The sequence below is a fragment of the Thermoascus crustaceus genome (genome assembly GCF_041956765.1).
Source record: "Thermoascus crustaceus strain CBS 181.67 unplaced genomic scaffold VTN00scaffold_1, whole genome shotgun sequence".
Classification (NCBI taxonomy): domain Eukaryota; kingdom Fungi; phylum Ascomycota; class Eurotiomycetes; order Eurotiales; family Thermoascaceae; genus Thermoascus; species Thermoascus crustaceus.
The window spans coordinates 548,615-575,419 of NW_027192527.1; the positions used below are offsets into that span (position 1 = coordinate 548,615).

General features: G+C 50.8%; 7 protein-coding genes across 7 annotated transcripts; 4 read left to right on the plus strand and 3 right to left on the minus strand.

Moving 5' to 3' along the window:
* Positions 1–59: 59 nt before the first annotated feature.
* Positions 60–2,656, plus strand: VTN00DRAFT_190 (uncharacterized protein; the record flags this gene model as incomplete). The annotated part of the gene is made up of 2 exons (XM_069428058.1): positions 60–710; positions 767–2,656. 2 exons carry the CDS (start codon positions 60–62, stop codon positions 2,654–2,656), a joined length of 2,541 nt encoding a protein of 846 aa, XP_069290898.1.
* Positions 2,657–3,592: 936 nt separating this feature from the next.
* VTN00DRAFT_191 (uncharacterized protein) lies at positions 3,593–4,692 on the plus strand (the record flags this gene model as incomplete). Its single annotated transcript, XM_069428069.1, has 4 exons — positions 3,593–3,689; positions 3,756–4,167; positions 4,229–4,381; positions 4,443–4,692. The coding sequence occupies 4 exons, from the start codon at positions 3,593–3,595 to the stop codon at positions 4,690–4,692; spliced, it is 912 nt and encodes a 303-aa protein (XP_069290899.1).
* Positions 4,693–5,777: 1,085 nt separating this feature from the next.
* On the plus strand, positions 5,778–7,808 carry VTN00DRAFT_192 (uncharacterized protein; the record flags this gene model as incomplete). The annotated part of the gene is made up of 6 exons (XM_069428080.1): positions 5,778–5,817; positions 5,888–5,923; positions 6,147–6,697; positions 6,758–7,289; positions 7,367–7,668; positions 7,743–7,808. 6 exons carry the CDS (start codon positions 5,778–5,780, stop codon positions 7,806–7,808), a joined length of 1,527 nt encoding a protein of 508 aa, XP_069290900.1.
* Positions 7,809–8,943: 1,135 nt separating this feature from the next.
* Positions 8,944–12,513, plus strand: VTN00DRAFT_193 (uncharacterized protein; the record flags this gene model as incomplete). Its single annotated transcript, XM_069428091.1, has 1 exon — positions 8,944–12,513. One exon carries the CDS (start codon positions 8,944–8,946, stop codon positions 12,511–12,513), a length of 3,570 nt encoding a protein of 1,189 aa, XP_069290901.1.
* Positions 12,514–13,878: 1,365 nt separating this feature from the next.
* Positions 13,879–16,382, minus strand: VTN00DRAFT_194 (uncharacterized protein; the record flags this gene model as incomplete). The annotated part of the gene is made up of 5 exons (XM_069428102.1): positions 13,879–14,212; positions 14,311–15,107; positions 15,161–15,936; positions 16,005–16,032; positions 16,092–16,382. The coding sequence occupies 5 exons, from the start codon at positions 16,380–16,382 to the stop codon at positions 13,879–13,881; spliced, it is 2,226 nt and encodes a 741-aa protein (XP_069290902.1).
* A 6,901-nt stretch (positions 16,383–23,283) lies between these two features.
* Positions 23,284–24,061, minus strand: VTN00DRAFT_195 (uncharacterized protein; the record flags this gene model as incomplete). Its single annotated transcript, XM_069428113.1, has 2 exons — positions 23,284–23,544; positions 23,651–24,061. 2 exons carry the CDS (start codon positions 24,059–24,061, stop codon positions 23,284–23,286), a joined length of 672 nt encoding a protein of 223 aa, XP_069290903.1.
* Positions 24,062–24,566: 505 nt separating this feature from the next.
* VTN00DRAFT_196 (uncharacterized protein) lies at positions 24,567–25,830 on the minus strand (the record flags this gene model as incomplete). Its single annotated transcript, XM_069428124.1, has 2 exons — positions 24,567–25,454; positions 25,654–25,830. The coding sequence occupies 2 exons, from the start codon at positions 25,828–25,830 to the stop codon at positions 24,567–24,569; spliced, it is 1,065 nt and encodes a 354-aa protein (XP_069290904.1).
* Between the last annotated feature and the right edge of the window lie 975 nt (positions 25,831–26,805).

The following is a 26,805-nucleotide window of genomic DNA, read 5'->3' on the forward strand; positions in this document are numbered from 1 at the left end:
CGGAATTCTTTTTTGCTGGTGACAACGGTCACCGAAGCCAGGCTTCGCGAGAGATCTAGATGCTCCGGTATAACAATGTCTATGTCCGCGGGGTTGGCGTTCAGAGCGGATCGGGCATGAGAATACACCCTGGGACGATGCTCCGAGGAGCGGGGAGAGTTCGAGGAGGACTAGGAAGAGGGGTCCTGGGCCGTTCGATTCTGTCCGCATCACGGGCGCCGTCTGGGACTTGGATACGGGCTTCCGTAGGAGCCGGAGCTAGAGGGCTGGCCACTGATGCATCTACTACTCCTCCTCCTCCACCTACACCGGCAAAGGAACAGACACTCAACAAGAACTGGAAATGGGACGATCTCATAGCCCGGAACCGGCGCAAGAAGGACCTACGGGACCAGGCCGACCCGCGAGAGGCCCAACTCCTCCTCGACATCGCGGCCGCGGGGATCGCGCCAAAGTACACGGGGAAGGAGGCCCGGACACCTACCGTCTCCCAGAAGGCGGTTGAGATGGAACTGAAGTGGCTCCAGGATCCGCGACAGCTGGCGGATCGCGTCGCGAGGTTGCTGAAGGACCGACAGCCGGCCATGGCGGCGGCTTTGGTGCGGAGAGCCCAGAAGGAACACATGGAGTGTGGGGTGGCGTGGAATCATCTGATGGAGTATTGTATGGAGAAGAACGCGCCGATGGCGGCGTTTAAGTTTTATAATGAGGTGGGTGGACAATTAGTTCTTCGGATGCAGCGACGCCTTCTAACGGTGTACAACAGATGAAAAAGAGAGGACGACGACCTTCCTCGCGGACATACACCATAATGCTTAATGGATTGAGCCACATCGGAGAAGCAAAAGTCCAGGGAATCAGACCCGTGCGGACTGCGTTCTCTATATACAAGTCTATATCCGCTCCCAACTCCGCCGTCGAGCGCTCCATCATTCACACGAATGCGATGCTAAACGTGTGCGCGCGCCACGGCGACATGGAAACCTTATGGGAGGTTATTAGTGACCTTCCCGAAGAAGGACCTGGCGCGCCGAACAGAATGACGTACACTATAATCCTGCAGGCTATCCGGGCGATTACGCAGCGGGACGTTGACTCTATGCACCCGAGCCAGGTTGATGGTATCATAGAGCGGAAGGCGGAAGGCGTGAGGGAAGGTAAGAGGATATGGGTTGATGTCATCACGCGGTGGAAGAATGGACAACTTGAGATGGATCATTTCCTGGTAAACGCGATGGCTAGTCTGCTCGTCTACGGTGCGAGCGAACGCGACTGCTACGATGCGCTCTGTCTGGTCAACCAGACCATGGGGATTCCGATCTTCGCAAGAAAACCACCGGACCCTCATCCTTCGGAGCAGAGCGTTTACGAAACTGCAAAACGTGCGCCTCTCTTCTATGAGAAGAACCAGGAGACCCAGGATCCATATGAGATACCTTTTGAGAAACTGGAGGAGCCAGAGGAACAGAGGGAACATGAGAATGGGGAGCTTGAAACACCTGAAGAGGAGGTGGAAGAGGAGGAAAACTTTGATGGTCTTTTCGATCCGGTTGTTCCAGCTGATGTTTCTAAAGAGAATAAAAACGCCGAGGTAGCTTCAGGTCCGACATACTTGAAGCCTGACAACGCTGAACTGAGCTTTATCCTCGAGGCCTGCCGGTTGATGACCCAAGCTGTCGGTGCTGGCAAGGAATACTGGCAGCACCTTACTCTGGAAGATCAGGGATACAAGATCCAACCAGATGCGCATGCGTTCCATCAATATCTACGTCTGCTCAGAGTTGGTCGCTCCAGCCGTGCTGCTCTCGAGTTGCTTCGCGATCAGATGGTCCCCGCGAAACAAGTGGAAGGGAAGACCTTCCACATCGCCCTCAGTTGCTGTCGCCGTGATCGCAGCAACATCAATGTGTTCAACAATGCCAGCGGGATACTCGACCTGATGGACAAGCACCTTGTCATCCCGGACCCTAGGGCAGTGGACGACTACCTGGACCTGGTCGAGATCCTGGCGGGCAACCTGCAGTGGCTCATGTTCCTCAACGGTCTCAACTCGGATGAGGAGATTAAAAAGCAAAAGCTAAACAGCGTGGCCCACGCACTTCGATACAAGCTCCGCTCCACCGCCCTCGCGAACCTGCGGCCGCACATCGCGAAGCTCTACGACGCGATGGAGAACGGTCGGGTCGTCAAAGCCCACACCAGAAGTCGCCACATCAAGGTGAACAACGACGGAGCCATTATCGGCTACACCGCACTCACAGCCATGGTGAAGATCAGAGCCATGATTGACAAGTTGCTGGGCCCGGAGTACGAGAACCTGCGCTCCAAGGCTGACACGGAGCTGCTGCAGCAGGAGACGAAGAAGCTGCGGAGGTTCTCAGATCCGGAGATGGTTGTGAAATTTGAGAATACATTGGTGTATGCGACCAGGGAGCAGATGAAGGAGTTTAGGGCTAGAGAGCATGAGATGGAGCAGGAGGCGGAGGAGCTGAATGAGGAAAAAGAGCAGCAGGATGAGAAAGAGGGCAAGCAGCAGAAAGAAGAACACATGAAGCAGGAGCAGCATGAAGAGCAGAAACAGGAAGAACAAGAGGAGAAGCAGAGGGATGAGCAGCAAGAGGAGCAGAAGAAGGGGGACAATGAAGATCGAGCATGAGCCACACGCTTTGATAACTTGATTGCGTCCCGAGGATTCCTCCTAAGGCCCGAACCACTGGCGTTAACTCAGTTAAACGCCAACGGATTTTTTCAGTCCTTATTTGAAGCGGGCCTACTGTGGATGAAGGCCTGAGCTACCCTTGAAAAGTGAACCACCATTCGAAGTCGAGGTCTGCTCTCTCTTTCGTCTCAATTATGACATGATATCCTGAACCATATACACCGTCGGCAAATGTCTATTCAAAACTCCTCTCTTGTTTCATGCTTGTACCGTTATTGATGCATTTTTAGGCGTTTTCTGCTTATGTTTCTCCGCTGCCTGTACATATACACGGGCTGCTGTGTTTGCATTTCTGTGGTTCTCTTTTTCTCTGGCTTTCGAGCCACAGTTGTATAGTACAGTACGTCACGCTGGAAAATGTCTGGGAGGTCTCGGTCGATTCAAATTATGATGGTTTTTGCGTTCTGATGTGACATGCAATCTAGGTAGTAGAAGGTGAAATGTACATATATTTGGTATAGAGCTCTGTCTTACTGCATATCTTGAACGGAATATAGTGTACAATATAATGAAAGGGGATTTAGACAATTACCTACCTGGTATTCATCAGCTATCTGATCTGGTCTATGTGGGGAATGTGAAACGCGCGTGCAGACCAGCTAGCCGCGACACGGCCACAGCAGGCGCGGGTCCGTTCTGCGTAATGCCACTCGCTAGCGTCTCCTGGGCCAGCGCGAGGACACCCGTCAACAAGTGTCAAGGTGGACTGTGCAGCCGTCCGGTTTTGCTCGCAGCAAACCGTTGTTTAATTATCCTGCAGTGACCTGCTGGCTGATTCTTGGCAGGTTGGGCTGTCAGAAAGTTGTTCTTTTCCTATCTTTGACAAAGGGGGGGATGCTCAGAGGGTGATCCTCTGCTGCGACACAACTAGACATGGCCATGATGGCTAGCGGAACATCGGGCAACAACCATTACGATAACCACAGCGATGATAACTCGACGCTAGACAATGACCTGTTTGGTGATGATGGTGTGCCACCTCTACCTACTCTCTTTACAACAGCCTCCGTTTGGTCTTACTGATTCGCGATTGCAGCAGCTATTGAGGCTGATGACCCTCTTCACAACGACAATAACAACACCTCCGACCGCGCCCCTCTGACGGGCAATATCCAATCCTCTTCCTCTAGAGATCGCGTTTCCTCAAACTACCTGACTTCTTCAATCCCCGGTGAGGACCGTCGCGCACCGCAGAATACTATCGATGAAAGCGTCTGGGAAACGCTGTCCAGAGACTTGCTAGCCGTGTGGGAGAAGATGCGACAGGTCCTGTGGCCGAAGTACCTGCTCGGAGGCATGCTGCAGCGCGGTGGTGGTATTGGCGCTGCGGAGAGGGGAGAGGCCAATCGCTTTGGCGGCGGCCTGAGAGGGCTCATCGGACGTTGGCCGGACGCTGATACCGTGCTGCAAGGTGGCATGAGCGAAGGGCTGCGAGACTGGGATCTCTGGTAATTATCCATCGGTGCAGTCTGTGGGTTGGGGATACTGATGGTTTTTTCTGTTTTCTAGGGGCCCGCTCGTCTTCTGTCTACTTCTGAGCATGTTCCTCTCCATGCGCGCAAAAGAAGAGCAATCGTCTCTGGTCTTCTCCGGGGTTTTCTGTATCGTGTGGCTTGGTGAAGCGGTGGTTACCCTGCAGATCAAACTGCTAGGCGGAAATATGTATGCCTTTTTACTCCGTCGATATCTTGAGGATGTGCTTCGCTGACTCTGTGCCCGCTAGCTCGTTTTTCCAATCGGTCTGCATTATCGGTTACACTCTGTTCCCTCTGGTGATTGCTGCGCTTCTCAGCGCTCTGGGCCTTCCGGTCATTCCTCGGATACCGGTATACCTCGTACTCGTCGCGTGGTCCCTGGCTGCAGGAGTGAGCATTCTGGGTGGATCTGGAGTGGTGAGGAATCGCGTGGGCCTTGCAGTGTATCCTTTGTTGGTGTTCTACATCGGAATAGGGTGTCTGTGTTTCATTAGCTAAAGGGAGGAGGGATCTTATGTTTTGCAACCAAGTGGTGTAGTCCACGTCTTGCTTGTCGCGGACTACAGCGAACGAGGACGGCTGATCGGAACGAAAACATCTGCGCTGAAGAATTGACTAAACGAACTCCTTGTACGGTGAATTCCCTGTATTAATCTAGTTGTGAAGCGATATCCAACGTTGCGCCACGCATCTTCTCAAGATTACTGTTATTACTATGGTTCTATTATTGTCCGAAGCAAATCCAGGCTAGCGCATAGCCGGCTGCACGACACGAGCATCCCTAGCCATCGCCTGTTGTTGTGCCCACTGCGGGGTGAAGCGGTAACCGGGACACCAGCTCAACTCCCAGCTCATCGCTCGCCTCATCCCAGCCCAACCTGACCTTCTCCCCACTATCAGAGCCGCCCTTTTTCTACATGAGTTTCTCGTCCGAGCACGCTCTTCTGTGGCCGCCTTTCTTCTGTTCTCTCGCAATCCGTGTCCCGGATCCCTAGCCTACTAAGCCGCCCGCCGTCGATAATCTCCACTGCGGCCAGCCGCATTGTCCAAACCGATAGCGGAACTGACCGTCGCGGGCCCGTCCTGAACCAGCTAAATTACCGATTAGTAGCCTGTCGGTCAAAGTCAGGTCTGGATTCGCGGCCTTGAAACCGCCTGTTATTTATTACTTCTGGTCTCTTTTGCTTCGGACTGCTTGCCAGCGCAACGTAAAAAAACTACGAACGACCCCGTTCGGTCCTGCAGTTTCTCGCAGATTTTGCCGTAAGTGGGATTTCTAGGCACTACTCCAGCTGCGCAGCTCGTTCACCTCCAGACTCCCGCGACCGGGTGGGCTTGGCTTTCTTTCTCCCGCGCAGCTTTGCCGTCGCTGAGAAACTGACATTCCCAATTGTCATTGTGCAGGGGATCTTCCGTCGCCCGTTTTCCTGTTGACAGTTCACCCTCCGCCTTCCGTGGCGATCCCTCCCTCCCCGCGTGTTACCCATAGCTCGTACGGCCTGCTCCTTAACCCCCCCCCCGGATCCATTCGACCAGCTGTGGAAAAGGGAAATCGTCCTGCAGCGTAAGAGTCGTGTGATACTATGGCGTCAGATACCCAAGAGCGGAACGGTGGATTGAATGGTGAGCGGCATCGCCTTTACTTGAACATCTCCGTAATAAACACCAGACTTACGCGGTCTGCGAACCCCAGAAGACATGGATAAGAATACTACGAAGCCCTCTAAAGGTATGAAATGACTCCTACCCCGCATTCGCCGGAAATGCGGAGGACACAGTGCGATTCCGAAACCCTTGAGCCTCAACACGGCCGCTCAGCACCTGGGCTCTGGAAATTCGAGAGAAGCGATATGCCAATCCCGAGGAATACGCTTTATTCCCTAATATCTTTCTTCGCGGTTCTTCTTTTTCATCAGGCTCTCATTATTCTGACTAGTGAGACGTTGTAACAGATGTGAACGAGGAATCTTCTGCGTCCGATAACGACGGAGGCGAGCGTCCAGTTCGGCGGAAGCTCAAGGAGACCACGATTGAAGAAGCGTCGAAATCCTCCGCCAATGTCTCTGGCAATCAATCTACGGAAGAAGACGCGAACAGCGACAAGGGTAGCGCTGGCAGCAGAGGGAGAAAGAAGCGATCGTTCGACGATCTTCAGACCGATAATAAAGATGCGACCGCCGGGTCTACAGACGAGGCTGGCCACAGGAGGAAGAGGTCCCGCGATTCGAAGACGGAAGACGACGTGGATGGGGACAGCAAAGCAAGTGGCGTGCTGACCCCACCGGAGAAGCCACTGAACGCCGATGATGCCGCAAAACAGATTTTCAGTCCTAAGAAGAAGAGGAGCATAGATCAGCTCGACAACGATGCAAAGAATGCGGCTGGGAAGCCAGAGAAAGCGCCTGGTGAGAAGGCTCCAGCAGAAGGCGAGCCGGAAAGGAAGCGATACCGCGACAGTTCCCAAGAAAAAGACTCTACTACCGAGTCCGATGCTGCATCTAAGGTCTGTTTTGTCCGTGTTGAAGTGATGAGGGACTGAATTCCACTGACATTCCGTTGACAGACATCCCTCCCCTCAGCATTCGCTAATACGTCTGCCGCTTCACCCTTTTCTCTTGCGTCTGCAAAACCTCCCGCTACTAAAGCAGAGGACTCTAAGACGCCCCATGTCACTTCTAGTTCTGCTTTCGCCTCGTCAAAATTTGCTTCTTTTGCGGGGTCGGCGCAATCGCCTTTTGGCTCTCTTGGAGCTTCTGCGCAGTCCGTCTTTGAGAAAAAGCCTTCCACGACGGAATCTGAGAAACCAGCTGCTACAGGATTCGCAGCTGCCGCAGGCCCTTCTCCATTTGCGAACACTGGTACCTCCAGCTTTGGATCAGGATTTAGTGCCTTTGCTGCTGCTGCTCCTCCCAAGCCAGCAGGCGGACTCACCAGTTTCGCTGGAGGATCTAGCGTTCTTGGAGGCACCTCGAAGGCTAAGCCATTTGGGGCGGCAGAGGACGAGGAGGAAGAGAATGAGGAAGAGGCTGAAAGCAAGCAGGCCGTAGGAGAGTTTGAAAAGGAGAAGGAGGATGAGAGATTCTTCAAGCAGGACGGTATGTGAATTGCTGATCTCGTCTATCCGACTTTCGGCTCGCTTCCCGACTTATGCTAACCATCTTCAACTTTGTAGTCGAGACTGGAGAGGAGGAAGAGACAACATACTTCTCCTGCAAAGCGAAGCTTTTCCACTTCACCGACAAGGAATGGAAGGAGCGTGGAATTGGCACGTTTAAGGTTAACGTCAGGGAACCGGAGGAGGGCAAGAAGACGGCTCGTATGATCATGCGGGCTGACGGTGTCTTGCGCGTGATGCTCAACACGCCCATCTTCAAGGGTATGGTGGTTGGCGATCCAACAGGAAAGGAACCGACTACGAAACAAATCAATATTGCGAGCGTTGAAAATGGTCGCTCGGTTCCGCTCCTTCTTAGGGTAAGTTAGCTGCTGTCTTCGATTTTCCATTCCTATATTCAAAATCTAGCTGTCTGATACTGACTTTTCCGTAGACGGGAAGCGTTGATCTTGCTAAAGAGCTTTACCACGTGGTGCGCGATCTGCAGCAGCATCTTTGAACAGCGGATTTGTGAGGTTGGAGGCTTGCAGCAGAGATACAGGTAGAAATCTTTGAAACTGTCGCCTTGCATCCTCTGAAATTCGGAGCCATTACGGCTATCGTCTGGCCCATCCCTCCCTTCGTCTTGATCTTCGTCCGTCATAGTAATGCTTTAGGTTTCAACATTGAGAACCTCCAACATTCGCAGGATGGGACCGACGAGGGCCCTCCGATTTACAGTCACCTTGATATTCATGCGATATCGGGGCCAGTTGATGATAGCTCCGGCTATCTACGGCTTCTGCATGGGCATATGAGAGTCACCAACGTCTTGGGAAGCCGGTGGGGAACTGTGCGCGTTCCATGAACGGGCTTTAAAGTTTTGATTGCTCACGATCTGGCATTTACCCCCGTTTGGACTGGTGCAATTTAGGTCCTCTCAATGTTCTGTATAGCACCACCCTTCACCGGTTCTCATCTGTGATCGATTTTCGACGCCAAAACACTTCAAGATCGCAACCGAATTCAATCCAGGTGGTAGAATCCTCGATAAGATATTGGTTATAGGAAGAGAAAAAAAGATAAGGGTTTTGTGTCGGTGTCAGTAGATAGGAGTGAGAGTGAGTGATTGGTGCTAGGTTTTATCCATCTATCTATCCTTATTGAGAAGTTTTCTTCACATCAGTAACTTTCTATTTCTCATTGTTGGTGCGGATCCTTTCTTTTTCTTCCCCCCTTCTAGTTCTGCCTGCCTGGATAGATCTTCTTGCTTTGTCTTTTGACTTTATGAATGGGGGATAAGTAGGCGCTTTTTTAGTTTTGCAGTTATAGCATAATTTAAGTACCTTTCAAACCATGGATGAGATACAGAGGGTAGTAGTGATATTTACTGAAAAACCATCTGTGTCTCTTTGATAGTGAAAGCAAATTATACACACAAAGTTCCGTGGTGCCTTAGGCTCAAGTTAGGTGCAGGGTTGATACGATACGATACGCTATCCCCCCAGTAGCTATATCGACACGTGACAACGCGTCTTTCCCGAACCTCTCAGGTTGCAGAGCTTCGCGATGGCGAGGCGTCGGCCGATGCATCCAACGCCGAACTGTCAACGTTAACACATGGATCCCAAGACATGACGCTCTCAGCAGCAAATATGCCTGCTGCTGCCTCTGCTTCACTAACCGGGCTGAAAAGGAAACGGGGTCCCGAAGAGGAAGAAGAAGAAGAAGAAGATAATGGGGTCTCTCGAACTACTACGCTCGTCCCGACTTCTGCGGCGTCTCCGGCGTCGGTGACACCAGATATAGCAACCATCGCGACGGCGACAACGACAAGCAACAATAATAAAAGGGGCCGTCCGCGAGGAAGGAAGAAGTTAGAATCTGACAATGGTGCCAATGACAATACCAATGCCAATGGCACCCGGCGCAGCAGCACTACCACCAAATCCTCCTCCAAGCCGACGAAGAAGAAGCAAAAACGAACCCCCTCCGCCCCCTGGCCGGAACCCTTCAAGCGCCTCGCGCAGACCCATCGCGCGCTGAACATCGTCTACACGTTCTGCTGCACGCGGAAACACCTCGCCACTACATTCGACAAGATCAAGGCCGCCGTGGAGGCGCAGATGGGTGGTGGTGGGCGGAAACTGACCGTGGAGGACATCGCCAGAGTCAAGGTGCTGATTCCGCACGCGGTGCGGTTCGAGGTCGTGGATGAGGCTGCGTTGGAGGTTATGGGCGCGCCGGAGGGGAGGGATGATTATAGAGAAGCCGCCAGGACCACCGATGTGGAGGATGGAAACGAAGAGAAGAAGGAGGTCCTACTGTTCGAGTTCCTCGACGGGGACCTTAAACGGCACGTTCAGCACCCTAAAACTGGCGAACCAACCAAGCCGACCCGCAGGATGAGGGACGAGGATCTGAAGATGCCCGTGTACAGCCAGAAGCAGATGCTGAGTCTGATCGAGAAGCGGAATAAGAAGTTCGCGGATGCGATCGACGAATTCCTCGTCAAATGCGAGGACGACGCGATCGATCCGATCCTGAGGTTGGAGCAGGAGAAAGATGCGTTTATTCCTGCTTCTCCTGGCAGCGGGATGAGCACACCTGCAACAGCGGCAAAGCTGCCGCCGCAGATCCCGAAGGAGCGCAAGTCCATATCGGAGATCATAGCTGAGATCCGAGAGATGGATTGGTATACTGCTCAGATCGTCCCGGACGGGCACAGAGTATTCGACCCGCAGCCCCCCGTCTATGGGGACTTGAACTTCCGACTCTCGCAGGACCTCGTCAATGCCTTGTATAATACCAAGGGGATTACGCAGTTCTACTCCCACCAAGCTAAAGCCATCAATCATCTCTACGAGGGGCATAATGTGATTGTCTCTACTTCCACGAGTTCGGGAAAGTCCTTGATCTACCAGATACCCATGCTGCACGAATTGGAAAAGGATCCGGACAGCAGAGGAATGTACATCTTTCCTACCAAGGCGCTGGCGCAGGATCAGAGACGAAGCATGAAGGATCTTTTACGTTATATGAACGGCCTAGAAGACATAATAGTAGAGACCTTCGACGGCGATACCCCGATGGATGCTCGAAATGTCATCCGCGACGAGGGCCGGATCATCTTCACGAATCCGGACATGCTGCATATCACCATCCTTCCCCAGGAGAGCTCCTGGCGTACCTTCTTAAAGAACTTGAAGTTCGTCGTAGTTGACGAACTCCACGTCTACAACGGTCTGTTCGGATCTCACGTCGCCTTCATCATGCGTCGACTGCGCAGGATATGCGCTGCGGTCGGGAACCGCCATGTGAGATTCATATCCTGCTCCGCGACCGTCGCGAACCCGGAACAGCACATGAAAGCCATATTCGGTGTAGAGGACGTGAAACTGGTTGACTTCGACGGATCTCCTTCCGGTCGCAAGGAGTTCATCTGCTGGAACACCCCGTTCAAAGACCCTGGAGACCCGACTTCGGGCCGTGGCGACAGCATAGCTGAGACCGCGCGGTTATTCTGCCAGCTGGTGCTATGGGGAGTGAGGGTCATTGCATTCTGTAAAATCAGGAAACAGTGCGAAATCCTCCTCCAAGCTGTGAGGAACGAGTTTCAAAACCTCGAACGGCCGGAGGTCGGGAAGCTTGTCATGGGATACAGAGGCGGATATAGTCCGCAAGACCGGCGGCAGATCGAAAAGGAGATGTTCGAGGCCAAACTGATGGGGATCATTGCTACGAACGCTCTTGAGCTGGGCGTCGACATCGGCTCACTCGACGCCGTCATCACCCTTGGCTTCCCGTATTCGATATCGAATCTGCGCCAGCAGAGCGGCCGAGCAGGTCGCAGAAACAAGGACTCCCTGTCCGTCCTGGTTGGCGAAAGCTACCCGACGGACCAGCATTACATGAAGAATCCAGATGAACTGTTTACAAAGCCAAACTGCGAACTGCAGGTTGACCTGTCCAACGAGCTGATTCTCGAAGGACATGTCCAGTGCGCTGCGTTCGAGATGCCCATCCGACCAGACGAGGATAGTGTCTACTTTGGACCGCAGCTCGCAGAATTCGCAGCTACCAGACTGATCAAGGACGGACTGGGATACTACCACTGCCACGAACGGTTCCGCCCGCACCCATCGAGATGCGTCGCGATCCGCGACACGGAAGAGAACTGCTTCGCGGTTATCGACACAACGAACAATCGGAACGTGGTATTAGAAGAGGTAGAGGACTCGCGCGCCTTATTCACCATCTACGAGGGCGGCATCTTCCTGCACCAGGGTCACACCTACCTGGTCCAGGAGCTGAACCCCGAGCGGCGCTTTGCGCGGGTCGTCCGCGTGCACGTCGACTGGAGCACCCAGCAGCGCGACTTCACGGACATCGATCCCGTCGAGACGGAAGCCATCCGCTACATCAGCGGCACATCCAACTCGCGTGCGTTCTTCGGCTCGATCCAGATCCACGCTGTCGTGTACGGCTTCTTCAAGATCGACAAGCGAGGCCGTGTCCTCGACGCGGTGCAGGTGGACAATCCCCCGATCGACATCCTGAGCAAGGGCATGTGGCTCGATGTGCCCAAGCGGGCTCTCGAGATCCTCGAGTCGAGACGTCTCAACATCGCCGCCGCGATCCACGCCGCAGAACACGCCATCCTATCATTGATGCCAACCTTCGTCATCTCCTCCCCCGGAGACGTCCGGACGGAATGCAAAGTTGCGAAGAAGGAGTTGGGAAAGAACCTCAAACTTGCGAATGAGTCTCGTCCTCAGCAGAAATCGGTCTCGAATTCCACTGCACCGCAACCACGACTACAGCCCCCAGCCCGCCAACGTCCCGCACGTCTCACCTTCTACGACGCCAAAGGCGGTGCCGCTGGCTCCGGCATCGCAGGGAAAGCGTTCGAGTTCATCGACCTGCTTCTCCGGCGCGCCGTCGCACGCATCGAGGCCTGCCTCTGCGTCACCCCGCAGGGCTGCGTCGAATGCGTCTGCGACGAACGGTGCAAGGAGCAGAACGTGGTCATGAGCAAGGCTGGGGCGGGCGTCATTCTGAGATGCCTGCTTGGGTGGGAGATAGACGTCGATTCCTTGCCCTGGGGTGAGGACTTCGAGGGTGAGGAAGGCGGTGGTGAATTGGCTGGCGGTCTGGAGACGGTGATCGAGGCAACGGAGGTTCCGGTTAGAGCTGGTACGACGGTGCGGGTTATTCGGAAATAATAGTAGCTGTGGAGGGGCAGTGAGACATATGCCTGATGACATGACTTATGAATGATCCATGATATCCCCAAGGGCGTGCTGTAATTAATTGGACTCAGGATTTGCCTCTAGTAATCAATTCAAAATGCAGGCATGGTGGTAAACTTTGTCTTGGATGACTCGTGAATGACATCATTTTCATATTTCAGAAATCATTAGGGACGATATTAAGTAGGTTAGCTCATCAGGCGATGTGGTGACAAGTCCGCAGAAATCGCTTGAAAAGAACTTCAACAACGTTTTTATACATATGTGCATCAGGTAATAAATAACCTTGAAGAATCCCTGACAGATCTGGAAGCGGAAGCCAACCTCACTCAAAGAGAGGTACTGTATGTACTCATATGTAGACAGGAGGAATTAAAGGAAAACGAACGGCCAATGTGACTCTAATGATATTAGAGAGATAGAGGGGAGAGAGACAGTATTCAAGAAAAGACATCCAAGAGGTCACCGAAATCATGCCAATTAAAGACCCAAGGCCGGTTTTGATATCGCTGGCGGCAAAACAAAGTGTAGAAAAACGCCTTCAAGTGGTCAACAGCAGGGCTCAAAAACAGGGTTATATACATAAAAGATCCAAAGCACCCGTATATCCGCCATTCGTTAGACCATGATACATGGGTAAGATATTATGTTGTATGAAGGTATTAATTCTCCAACGAGAAAGAGCAATCCTGTTGAAAAAAAAGCGACACAATGCATGGTATCCAAGAGAATGCGGAGGAACAAGAGCGTGGCCCGACTTCGAAATGATAATGCAGGAATGGCAAGACTCTTCCCAAAAAGAATAGCATGCGCCTAAAGACAAGCACGGAAAGCAACGCCATGCAAGACCAACGCCATGCAAGACAAGGGTAAGAATGCTCCACTGGCGGAAATGAGACTATGACTTAGAACGAACTAGACCCAGAGCAGACAAATCGAGAGAACAGAGAAGCTTACCATACAAGGCTAAGCTCTCCACGAGCTGGGGATAAGGAAAAGACCAGGATCCGCAACGGATCAGATCATGTGAAACACGAGGCCCAGTAGATACCCTCAGAAGATCACATGGCTCCAAGACCTGATCCATTGGAACTGCTCACTGATCGTAGCGAACATCGAAATAATAAACCTTTTGTAGGTTCTCTCCATACGAGAAATTCCCGGTGTTCAAAGTATATGCATTGAAGTGGCACATCGTGAACCCCGAATATATAACAGATCGTTCCTGAAGCCGTTCTGGCATTCAGCCTTTCCGGCATCGTACCATGAACATGTAGTAGAATCATCAGAATGGCTCTAGGCCAAGTCATATCCTCAAGGATACACTTCATGTCATTATCACTGGTTTGGCAGGACTGACGAATTCAGCATATGAAGGTTTGCGCCGGGTGATTGTCCCGGTGAAGGCTCCTGCTGAACAACGCTGCTGGCACTAGGAGAACTCTTCTGACTCCCAGAGTCTTTGAGATCCAATTTCGAGAACAATGACTTCATATCGCGAACATCTTCGCGGAAATTGTCCCGGGGGTTAACCGTACGCTCCTCAGTCATAGCACGGATCTCCCGAACAATCTCGAGATATCCTTCGTCGTTAGGGAGCCACCAGTGCTTTACTTCTGGTATTTGCCACAACTCTGCCATTGCTGTCCGTAACTTTGGAGGGTAGATATACCTATAGAGAAAAGAAAGATTTCCGTCAGCTCATATAACACACAAATTGTGACAAGATTATAATGACTTGGGAGTCTAGGAAGTTAAGAAGCAACTCACCCATTTTGTTCAGTCAGAGCCAGTTTCCTTCGACACCACATTATGTGCCTATCGTCTTTAGGTAAAAACATGCTCGTAATCCCGATGCTATCATGGAACGCTATCACCGTTCCGTTCTCCTTCTGTGGCCAGCGTTCAATAGTCTCGATGAACCGGCATTGTTCTAATGCTAAGTCTACTAGTTCTGAAAAGTCTTGTTGTTGCAGAGCCATACAGGATTGATACTTGAACATTAGGGCGGTTGCCAGTAAATCAATCCAAGCGAAGTTGACTGGCCACAGAGGTCCCTTGAAGAAACGACCAGGAAAGTACGGATCGACAATATCACTTGCCACCAGCGGCTTCTTGTGAGGGTAAGACTGCACCGCATGTTCGGAATTATCGAATCTCGTAAGAAGATTGCGGAGGCTTTCAAATAACTGAGAAAGCTGTTCGTTCTGAACAATAAAATGATCCATTGGTATCATTCCGCGCGATAGCTTGGCATATAGTGATGCCATGTCCATGGCAAACCGACGGTTCCGAGAATTAAACAATGAAAGCTGCTTGTCGACATCGTTCGGATGTTCGGCAGCTTCTTTGGCATCATGTTCTTCAGTGGAGATATACCAGTCACGGCTTAGGATAGTCTCATTCCCAGCCAGAAGACCCGCAACGATGTCAAAGCGCGCATACCAAACAAAGATGTTTCTATGAAGCTTGTTTGTATTAACAGTCTCGGGTGTCAAGAGCTCGTGCACCAACGTATGGGCAGCTTGATGATGGTCGACGAGATTCACCCAGTCACCCACGTACTCCTAGACTGTCTATTAACAATAGCCGGAACAGGGACAACATTAACCAACCGTACCTCAAAAGTTGTGAGCTCGAGAATTGTGATCAGTGTCGCTTCGCTGTGTTGTTCCCCGGAACCAAGGGATTTCCGTAGTAACGAAAGCGCCTGATTATAGTATTTCAGGAAAGTGTACAGTTTCCCCCCGGGATCTTTCAGGGAGTGATGATAGGCAGAGAATCCGACCACTGCATAGAGGAGAGGCTCGTATCCAAGGGCACATTCAATGATATTTCGGTGTATGAATTCATCAGCGTCCGGTTTCAAGAAGTAGTGATGATGGTTCAGCTGCGACTGGTGATAATTGAGGAAAAAGCGCAGGTCCTCCTGCAGACGCGTCGCAGCCAGGAGTTGGGAAACATCTTGCCAAGGTTGGTTTTCGAAACCGGAGGACTGGAGAACGCCTCTTGGACTTCGAGACTCCAACTTCACCCCAACGTCGGCCCTTGGCGAATTGCTTTTCTCCTTGCTGGAGGAGGAACTATCTGATGCCTGTTTTGCTCTTCGTTTCCCAAGTGATTGTGCGCTCTGCCTTCTCGAAACCACCGGTCCGGATTTGGTTGTACTGATATTTGGCGAATGTCGCGGCTGTGGGTCGTCCTTTTCCTCTTCATCTAAAATAACATCCAACCCATTCGCATCACCCCCCTCGTTATTGTTATTATTGTTATTTTCTGATGAGTCGCTCTCCTGCGTAGATTGACGGAACTCTCTGGATTTCGGATTCGCACGGGTACATGCTTTAGAGGTAGGCGGCGGTGGGTAGACGCAATCTCGTTTTCCTTTCCTGCATCCTACACAGCAAAAGAAGCTATTAGTCCCATTGATTAATACTTCAGGTGCAGAAGGATGGGTGACTTACTGTCGCAAATAGGCCGAGCTTCATCGCACTGAGGTAGTTCCAATCAGGCAAGTGGTACATATCGGAGAAGAAAAAGAAGGAGCATACCTTCACTCGACGGGAACGACAGGTGAAACAACCACTTCTGGTTCTCTTGTGCTTTTTCTGGTCTGCTGCAGACTGCGTCGGTTGCTTCTGCGATAGAGCTGGTCCGCTCAGAGCAGACATTCCGGGATGCTGGACAGGGTGGTTATGCCAGAATGCGACACTCTCGGGATACTGAGTTGGTCCCAATACTGGGTAACCAAAGATCCGACCGGATTCATGGGATTGGAGGAGAGACGGATCACCAGAGACCGTGGGTACAGGATTGCCGGGGTGGAAGTACGAGTGCGCCATGGTGGTGGACTGCATATAAAAGGAATAAAGCGCAGTAGAGACACCCAAAACCCAGCATAAGAATCACACGCGCAAAGGACAGGTACAGGGAATGCAGGCACCCCGGCGGCGTAGGCTACGGAGGAATGATCTCAGAGGACTATGGCCACCAGTTATTGCAGCTGTCCTAGAGAAGCAGTGTATGGAGAAAGCCCTAATCGCGGCCGAGCTTGGGCGGGCATGTTCCGCCCTGGCTTCGACCCACCGGCCCCTCGTCGATTTGATGCACGCTGCAGTCATCGATGGGGAAGACTCGAGCAGGTGGATATACGGAGTAGCTGAGGCGGTGGGACAGCCGGTTCTGGCGCAACGATTGCTGAGCCTGAGCGTCCCACACTTGCCGTCTCTTCTTGGACGGAGACCCCACTAACTCTAGGGGATTTTCCTGAGCACGCGAAAGCCTGAGGCTTTGCTTTGTCCACGACTCGGAGCTTCTTTTCTGCTTATCGGCCCCGGAGCGATAAAGCACGCAGACTCCCCGCTCGAGGTTTCGTAGACTCGTCAAGGCAGGCAACTTCTTCCACACGAACAAAGTCCAAGGGCCAAGGCGCGACCGGGGGTGCCCATCGCTGTCGACTCCGGATTCATTCCAGCTTTGACGGAACAGCGGTTCTGCCAGGCACTGTACCTAGTCCAAGGATCCACTTATGCCGTTGTTACAGTAAAGTGCTCCGGACTCCGGAGTTCGGACATCGGTCATAACTCTGCCAAATATAACTGACACGGACAACGGAAACTCAGAAATCCGAAAGGGGTCGAGCCCTCAACGGTGCATGGTTTGAAGATCAGCAGTAGCGTGATAGGGCCAGCGGGTTAAGGTTTCCATCCGTTCCTTCTAATTACGCCGTTCACAATAAAGGATCTACTCCGTATTTTGTCTCAGTTCAGATCGAAGACCCGGGCTGATTGGGACAGCGTCCGTCGCGCGATGATACCTATATCATGCCTTTTCTGGTTGGCTTCCGCGGTGCTGGGGCTTGACTCCGGCCGCCACGGACAGCATCCCAATCGCAATGCCCGCACACCAGGCCAGCAGTCGGTCGAAACGGAATTCCAAAGGTCCCTGATCGACGTCGAGGATTGACGGGCGCGCCTGTTTCACCGTTGCCCGCAGCCCTAGTTAGGAGAGAGAAAATAAAAAGCGCCCGATAAGTATGAGGAACCGTGCTGCGTACCTAGTGAACCAACTGCTAGGTAAATGATAGGCAAGGGGCTGTGGTTTCAGGAAAAGAAGAAAGACAATGCTTTTTTTTTCAGCCGGAGGATTCTCTTTTCTGGTGCACAAGTACCCCGGCTTGTCCCCCAGGGAAGAGTGCTGCTACGCCGTAAAACCTGCCCCCTCTGTTCGGAGTCTGTCACTCGGGAGGCCCGCAGGGACTCGGAGACCACTGGCAACCTTAAGATTGTAGCTACTTCGTACAGTGTGCGTGGCCCGCCTCGTGGGGATCGGACATGGAGTCGGCGGTCGACTGACTTGTTGATGGAAAAAAGCTTCACACCGGCTTCCTCATATATAACACGAGATCCTGGATCTTAGGATCTCTTCCATAGGCTGGGGAAGGCCGGCTGTTGTGCTGCATGTCTCCACGGACCACGTTCCGGTGCTTTGACCTGGGATTCTAGTGCTTTTCCGTTAGCTATTCAATCGGGGTTGGCTTCAGGCGGGGCGTTACTACTGTATCCCCTGATCCTGTCAGAACCCAGCGTCCGATGAGTCCGTCCGATCCAGCGGACTTTGCCCTGCTAGCCTGTCAGACGGGGAGAACAAGTTCATGGGGTGGAGCTGCCCTGTCAGAAGATGCTAGTGCGCGGCGCATCGAGTCAGTGGCGCTGGCCCACGGCAGAGAACTGAAACGCACCAAGGGCCTGAGGAAACAAAGAATTGTGTATATGGCTTGGTGTGGCTTGCACTGAGAGGACCCTACCTTGAAGAACAGGAGAAGGGTACCCATGGCTGTGAGAGAAGTGCTGAAGGTAAAAAGGTACTGACCAGGCCGTCATGTGTCTTCTCACTACGGTCCTACCCTATACACTACTATGCCCTAGACCATTTGCCTACTTTCCGTGCACAACCGCTAAGCTCCCGCTAATCCTTAACTTATCCTTCCATTATTAACAGGTATGCCAAGTACCACTTGCGTTTCCCTCTTGTCTGTGCTTCTTTTGATCGGCATAGAACCTGAAGAAACAGCGGCTTGTTGTGAAGCGTACATAGGTACCAAGGAGCGCGTCCTGTTGCTCTATACAGAAAACAAAGAGGTTTGAAGCAGTCTGACATGGATCCATGGATCGACGATCATCGATGATCGAAGGTACAACTTCCTGAAATGGCCTGAGCCTTTTCCCTTTCGACTGCTAGCTTCGTTTTGACTGTGTGTGGGCAGCATCCATTACTGGCATCGATCCCCCCTTTATGCTTCTAAAGTCCTCCGGCGCTCTGCATCGCCGCTTCGGAGCCGAAACGCCTGCTTCATGTGCTCACCTGAAACTGAAAATCTTCCGTCGTGTGGAGAACGTGAACAGAAAGGGGAGCTGCTGAACCCAAAGATGTTTATATAAGCTACTGCAAGATGTCCGACAACCTTATTATCCTCTGACGTCTACGAAATACCCAACACCCTTCTCAAGGTAAATTGAAGACCGAGACTTGCCAATTACTTCAAGTCTGCCGTCACCCGTGTGCTCCTGCGCGTCAAAGGGTACTAATGTCACGTCATCTGGTTGGTGTTGTTTCTGCTTGCTTCTTCAGACCGCTATCTGCTTTATCAATCAATCTTCCGTTCAGTGGATAATAATAATCAAGATGTGATGTAGGGTGCGTGCTTAGCCTTATCCACAATAGAGCTGCAGATTCCGGACCCCCCTTGCTGACAAAAGTCACAAAACGGTGCTTACACAATTGAGATCACACCAATTACTTGCCATAATTGAATGGGCCTTATGGAGCAACCGGGGCGGCAACAAGTTTAACCCATCCACCAATAATGATCCTAGGTGGGGACATAGACCGCATGTGATGCAAACTCGGCCCTATTGGTAGGTTCCGCTAAAACCCCGACATACCTACTTGGGTAAGTTTTCAGCAGCATGCCCTTTTTAGGTTTTGCCAGCGCAACAAATGCCGCGGGCCATGGATGTTATCTCCTGCGCGGCTTGCCCTGCAGAAGCTTGACTGCTTGAGGGACAATTTTCTCTAAAACTCAGACTGGTTTGCAATTATACCGCAGCTCGGTGAATTACGACACGTTGCTCCTCCGCGGCCTCTTGGCATAGACACCCGTGGAGACCCTTGAATCCTCGTGGAACCCTCGTGGAACCCTCGTGGCCAGATGCATAATAGATCAACACCAATTAGTTTATGTGACAGTTCACTACTGATCTCTAGCAACCCTACGTGTTTCATGGTCACACTAGTAGTAGTTCCCACGTGAAGGGGGGAAACAGCCGGTCCTGCAGAAACACGAGGTCTTAAACATGCAACTAGCCTTTGTAATCTATATATGGCGATATGTCCGAATGTCCATGCATGCTTAGCCAAGTTGTAGGCTCCTCCGTAGCGTAACGGCTTTACATGGATAGTATCTAAGTTCTAACTAAGCCATTCTGGGCCAACTATTTCTCGAACCTTGAAAATCAATAATGTACAACAGGATAGCTGCTGTGCCAGCATCATTTTTGAAATTGTCCAAATCTAATTGCCCTGCAGACCAGAAAGGAAAGCCTATCATCGTATTTCGTATTAATTACCTATTAGGGATAAGAAACTGTGGCCCGGGCTCCATTAGTACTGACTCTTCCTCTTACCCGGACCCGTTCCATGGATCAATCCTGCTATCTTCACTCTCTGGTCTCAAAGAAGCAACGAAATCATCGTCCATTTATTGATTCTCACGGCCTTCTCACCGCTTGCTTCAGTAGTTTTCCCAAATTCATGTACCATGGTAGGTACCATAGCATTCTTGCCAGCAAGACGAACTCAGGTGTGCTTCCTGGATCTTCGTCCCACGTTCGAAAGTAAAAAACCCGGATGAAGTGCATGTCTGTACGTCCAAGGGACGAAAATTTCCTGTGTCTGAGATATTTACCGGCTGTATCCATGCTGGGACAGACCTACCTACCTAATCCAAAGCACTGGGGCCAAATATATCTCTGCAGAATGTTGATGAGATATCTATCAAAGATCCTGTCTCACAGTTCTGACTCTGGATGGCTCACTCTTTGGGATTTATGAGTTCCATGCAAGAAGGGCGGTAATTGTCATCGGATATGATAATCTCTCTTTGGCCTTACTATTATCGGCATCAATGTATTTGTGTATATAGCACCCATTCCTGTCGCCATACTAAAGTACTCAACTGGAATATATATATCTCTCCTCTTAAAGGTCGCGGGGATGTTTTGAAAATTTACATATTGAGGCATTTGGTGAAATTCTTGCACATTTTCTGTGTCAAATCCTGAAGACACAGAAGTCCACTCCCGTATCTAGGTACGTTGCTTGCACAGCTCTTGCCAGAAGCAAAGCCCAGATAAGCTTCCCCGAGCTTCTCTTTCTTGCTCTCTCTCTAAATTCACAAAGTTTTGAGGATCCTTTCAAAAGCAGCGTGACACATATGGCTATCTCTACATTCGAAGACCCTTGGCACTGCGAGCCCCCAACTCCCCCAATGTCAACACACATTCTCGATAATAATGCACTTGGTTGAATGTCGCAGAGGTTGGCCTACTTGACCAACTTTAGGCCTATAGTGTGTAAGTCAGACTGTTGAGGCTTCTTCATTTTCATTAATAAGGCTGTTGTTCTGATATAACCTGTGACAAGCTGTCGCTCCACCTAGTGCTCCAAGCTGCACCGGGGGGCTGGCGCTCCCGCTTCCAGACTCCAATCTTCAGAAAACAACCATGTCAGTGTCCGCTAAATGTACAGCGTGATAGAAAAAAAAATGCAAGGTAGTTATGCATGATAAGAACTAACCAGGTCTTAGCATTGCGCGAGATCGTTAGCTGCCTACACGAAAAGCCATATGCCATATCAAGGCACCAATCAGGAAACCCACCATAATGCATCTATCTACTACAAGCAGCATGTCCCAGAGGAGAGGAAAAACAGGCCGTTAGGATAAGAGTAATCAATACGGTTGCGTTCCCGGGTGTTCATTTCACGCTGTGTACCATTCTCTCAAGGATCAAACGCACGCAAATGCACACCCAATATGTCCTCCCCGCAGCAACCACTGATAGCGGCAGTGCTTGGAACCGCCATTGCCACGGGACTCGTTCTCTATCAGGTCATCAAATTTTCAATTTTGAACAGTATCCTTTGTCTGTCGTGGGTTGTGTGATCGCAGCTTACTTCCTCGTTGCCGTGGGTATTCAACTTTCGAGCGAGGACTATGCCACGTTCTGGGAAGCACAGCACTTCGCCTTTTGGGCCATTTCATGCACAACGGTTTCCCTTTGTACGAGCAGCCTCATTTATCGCGCCTTCTTCCACCCTCTCAACCACTTTCCTGGTCCATTTGAGGCAAAGCTGTCGAAATTCAGGATCTGGGACAAAGCATTTAAGCAGGGTGCGTGAGCCAAATACCTGTCTGTGCTTATCGACGGGCTCTTATATATCAGGGACCTGTCACAGCTATCACCGACTATGGACCCATTATTGAAGAATTCACCGACGCGTTGCTCGAGAGACTCGACAATAATACCGGTACGGAGGTTCTTGTTAACGAATTCTGCATGCACTACGTCTATAGCGCAACTTCCCACAACCTGATGACTTCATCCCTGAAAAATGGACCTCACGTCCCGAATTGGCTCTGAACAAAAACGCATTCATTCCTTTTGGCCTTGGTCCGTATCCGTCGTCCCAACGCCTGTTCTGGAGCGACTAAGTCTGATTTCGTCCAGGTCCGTATCTGTGTTTAGGAAGAGTGTCGCGATGATGGGGCTGCGGTCAGTAATCGCCCGGTCGGTGCAGAGGTACGATATAAGCTTGCCGCCAGGGTCGAATTTCGATCCTCAGGAGTTCTTGTCAAACATCAAAGATCATTTCACTGCTGGTGCTCCGCCTTTGAACCTTGTGTTTACGCCGAGAGAAAAAGGCGTAGATGAAAATGCAGAGATAGTAACCGTGCTTCAGATGGACAACTCGGACTACCGTGGCGGATTAGGGGCAAGTTCATAACATGTGTTATATTTTCAGTGTTCAAGTCTATTCCTATTTATTTTTCCTTGACGCCAAGTTATTGGCAATTGATTTGTCTTTCCTGAACGTCCAATTCACACGTCCATATTCGTCACGCCGAAATATCAGGTATATTAATTAGTGTAGATCAATGCTAATTCAAATTCACTGTCAATAAATTTAGCAAGAGCCACGAACTATAATTGAATAACTCATAACTCATCATGCTTTTGTATCTAACGCATGTCTCATATTGAGGACCACTTTTAAACCTGCCTAGCCTAGTTCGATTATAATGAGACACTTATTACTCAGGTAGACTGTCTGAGCATCCCGTTCGGCAAGCTGAGACTTTTCCAGATGTTAAGTCTCATCAGTTGGAGTCTATATAAAATCAAGCTTTGCTTCCAGGACAGTGGCACTAATAAAATGCCAGCATAACATCAGAAATAGCCCGCAACACCATCATCGTCATCAGAAAAGCCTTGCGGAGCAGCGTCCAGAAACTACTGTACAAGGCATTCCATATCTTTGCAGGAGCTGTGAATAATTGAGCAGTCTCATCAGGATGAACGTGCTAAAAGCAAATGTGTAGCTCAGGTCTAGTCAGATCGACTCTGAAGCGGGGGCGCACCATATCAGTCACTTATCATGTTCTGCTTTGTGACATGGACCAAATCATGCACCCAAGGCCCTGGTCTTGTTCTCATTGATCTCTTTGATAACCATATCGATTCCCTCAATGACAGTCCCCCACTCGACCTCGTGGACCTTCTGCTCGAAGGCATGCACATCGTCATCAGCACCCTTGATGAAGGGGATCTCCTTGACAAGGATCGGAGCGCCCATGTCAACCTCGGAGATGACATTGTGGATCATGACTCCGGTCTTGTTGATCTTGCCCTCTAGCCATGCGGCATGGGCGCGCTCTATGGCGTTCTGTACGTGGTTTTAGAGATGAATCAAATTATATTGAAAATAGAACCGGCACTTCTTGAACGTCCAGATTCAACAGAAACCGGGCAAAAAAGGGGGGACTACTTACAGCACCATTGAACGCACCCGGCAACGCCGGATGAAGATTAATGATTCTCACACCAGCCTCCGCTAGCGGCTCCAAGAACTTCGGTGACAGCACATGCATGAAACCCAGACAGACGACCAACTCGGGCTGGTCCTGCAGCACCAGCCGCGCCAGCTCCGCGTCGTACTCCTCACGGGCCAGCTGCACGCCCTCGGGAGTCGCGGGATGCTGCTTCTTATACTTGACCAGGTTGTGGTAGAGCGTGGGGATGCCGGCGCGCTTTGCGCGCTCGAGTCCAAAGGCGTCCTTGCGATTCGAGAGCACCCGGATGAGCTTTGCGGGGAGCTGCCCCGCGCTGACTTTGTCGATTACGGCCTGCAGGTTGGTGCCATTTCCGGATATGAGGATCGTGGTCCGAATTGGTGCTTCCATTACGTAGGTCTTCTAGTTATGAATCAGAGTCTATATGAATTCTTTTGGCGCGGCTTGAAATAATCGAAGAAAGACGATGCGGACGAAATTTTTGTGGCTAAGATCTGGACCAATGGGATATTGCAGGAGAGTAAAAGCTCTGAGACGGAATATGTGAAAATGTAGAGAAATTTCGATATAATTGATACTTTCAAACAAATTAAACAAAAGACAGCTGATGCAATTGGATATTCCAGCTGGATGTTGCTGTACGGTAGAAAGAAGGATATGGGTGAAGGTGGGATGTGATGACTAAGCACATCCCACCGCGGGGCGGAGCAGCGGGGTCTTGATATCCGCTCCCACGGTTGCAATATAGATGGACGGATTGATCTAGAACTTCGTACTAGATATCAACTGCAAGACAAATACCATTGAGTACCTCCAACGGACAAATTCCCCTTCCCTCACAGAATGTTCTCAAAAGTAGGCCTCGAATTCAGATATCTTCAATTGACTATCCCGTTTAAGCAACCCTCGTCACCGTGAATGTCAAATACCGTACATCCTCCTGATTATAAGGACCGCCGAGCCGTTGCAACACACCTTCAAGCTGCTTCCGTTCCCATGAAACTGCGATCTCCGAGGCTCCAATAAATCTAGCCTCGATATCCCACTTCGTTCCCGTCCGCTCGCCGACCTCCGTCCACATCTGACGGAAGGTCGACGGGGAGTGCCAGTACTTCGCCGTGATTTTGACGGTACCTTCTTGAGCATCTCCCTCCCCCGTCTTCTTCGAAGCCGGAACTTCCAAAAGAATGCCAGTCCGTGAAATCTCCCGCGGATTCGAACTGCCCATCTGACCGCCCACGATCATGGAGCCTGGGTTCGGATCCAACAGCCGTGCAATGAGACAGCAAGCGCGTAGCTGTGTATCGTAGTCGAACAGGTGCAAAAAATTACCAGCCTGGATTACGGCGAACTTGCCCTCGTGCTCTCTCCAGACGCTCGCTGCTGCTTCTGTTCCTGGATCACTATTATTGGCGGCATCGGCGGCGAAAAGGTCTGCGGCGAAGAACTGACTGTCAGGGTCTGGGAACTTGTCCCTGTCACCGAAGAGCTCAAAGCCGAGATCGAGGTACTCCTTTTCGATATCCGTGCCGTAGACAACGGATGGCGGGATCCCGTCGTGGACGAGTTTGCGGATGTCCTGGCCAAAACAGCACGCGAGGTCGAGAAAGCGCGGTGGGTTTTGAATATCGGTGCTCGTACTCTCAGTAGAGTTTAATTTCTGGGAGGCTGGACGGAGGAGTTCGAGGACTCGTCCGTAAGATGGATGCCTTGCGAGAGTGAAATGGAGGAAAGTGAAGAGGCCGATGCATGGATATGGCAGTACTTTCCATGCTCGGTCTCTCTATATGTATGTAAAAGGGACGCATATATTGTCAGTTTAAGGCAGACCATTGTATAGGTAATCAGCAAACTGTGGCGAGATTAATTTTCAGGGCCAAAGAAATCCGACATTATACTCCTGACTCTCGAGAAACAGGCCATATACCAGAACCATCATACGACTTATATAAACGCGTTTAGCACAACAAAATGAAACTCACCACATCACAAATATGCCTCTCCACATCCTCAGCCGGGACACCACCGTACTTCACAAATAACTCCCTCGCCTCCGCCGTCAATTTGGCGCCAGGGGCCTTGCTGTACCACGCCAGAGCTTTTTCCGTGGAACCAGCGTTCGATTTCTCATTGGACTGGGGTGCGCCGGATTCAGACATGTTTTTTTTCTCTTGAGAAAATGGCACCGGTAGCTGTCTCTTCAAAAAGACTCAATCAGAAGGTACTACTATATACATACCCTATTTGACTTTGTACCGTAGTGAATAGATCTGTAATGATCATTATTAATGGATCCGTTGGAGGAGTTACCCATCAGCATGTGATCTACTAGCTTGCCTTTAGTACATCCTAATGCGCACGGGATCGGGGTGCATAGTTCACATCCGGTCCCGAATTCTAGCCCCCCCCCCCCCCCCTTCCCCCCCCGATCCTGCAGGATTCTACTCCGTACTGTAGAAAGCCTATGTCATGATAGTCGTTAGTTCCACCCGGCAAGTAACGCAGACCAAGGCAGATAGACCCCTGACATGACCAACGAGGACACTGTTACGGAAAAATGATTACATACAATACCGAAGGTTAATAGATCTGTAAGAACGAGGGAACTGGCGTTGTACTGTATAATCCATTTTCCCCGAGCGGCTGCGTGCCGTACTAGCTTCAGCCTGGAAGAAATATTTTCGATAAGAGTCACTCTAAATTGTTCTATTCTCTCACGTTCATCCTTCACATGACATGCATGGCTTATCCATTGTCAAACAAAAAGTAAAGATACGGAGAAGCAATTAAAATGTTACTTCAAGTAGCAACAGCAAAAAGGAACAGCTTTCCATCAACAGAACAGAAGAAAACTGTCAGAAGAAGCAAAAAGAAAAGAAAAGGCAAGAAAAAGGCATTGACTTCTAAAAAACATACATATGTAAGATAAGACAAGACGGGTTAGAATCTCAATGCCCCCTGGTAATTATACAAGGAATTATCTTCATGTATTGTATGGCCAGATCAACCTTATCGAACAGACAAAGCAAATCTGCTCCTTTGTTCGCCCCTCCAAACCATCAGTTCATTTATTATTTTCACCGACCTAACCTTTCATTCATGCATACATGCAAAGCCCGTACGTACGTGGTTCC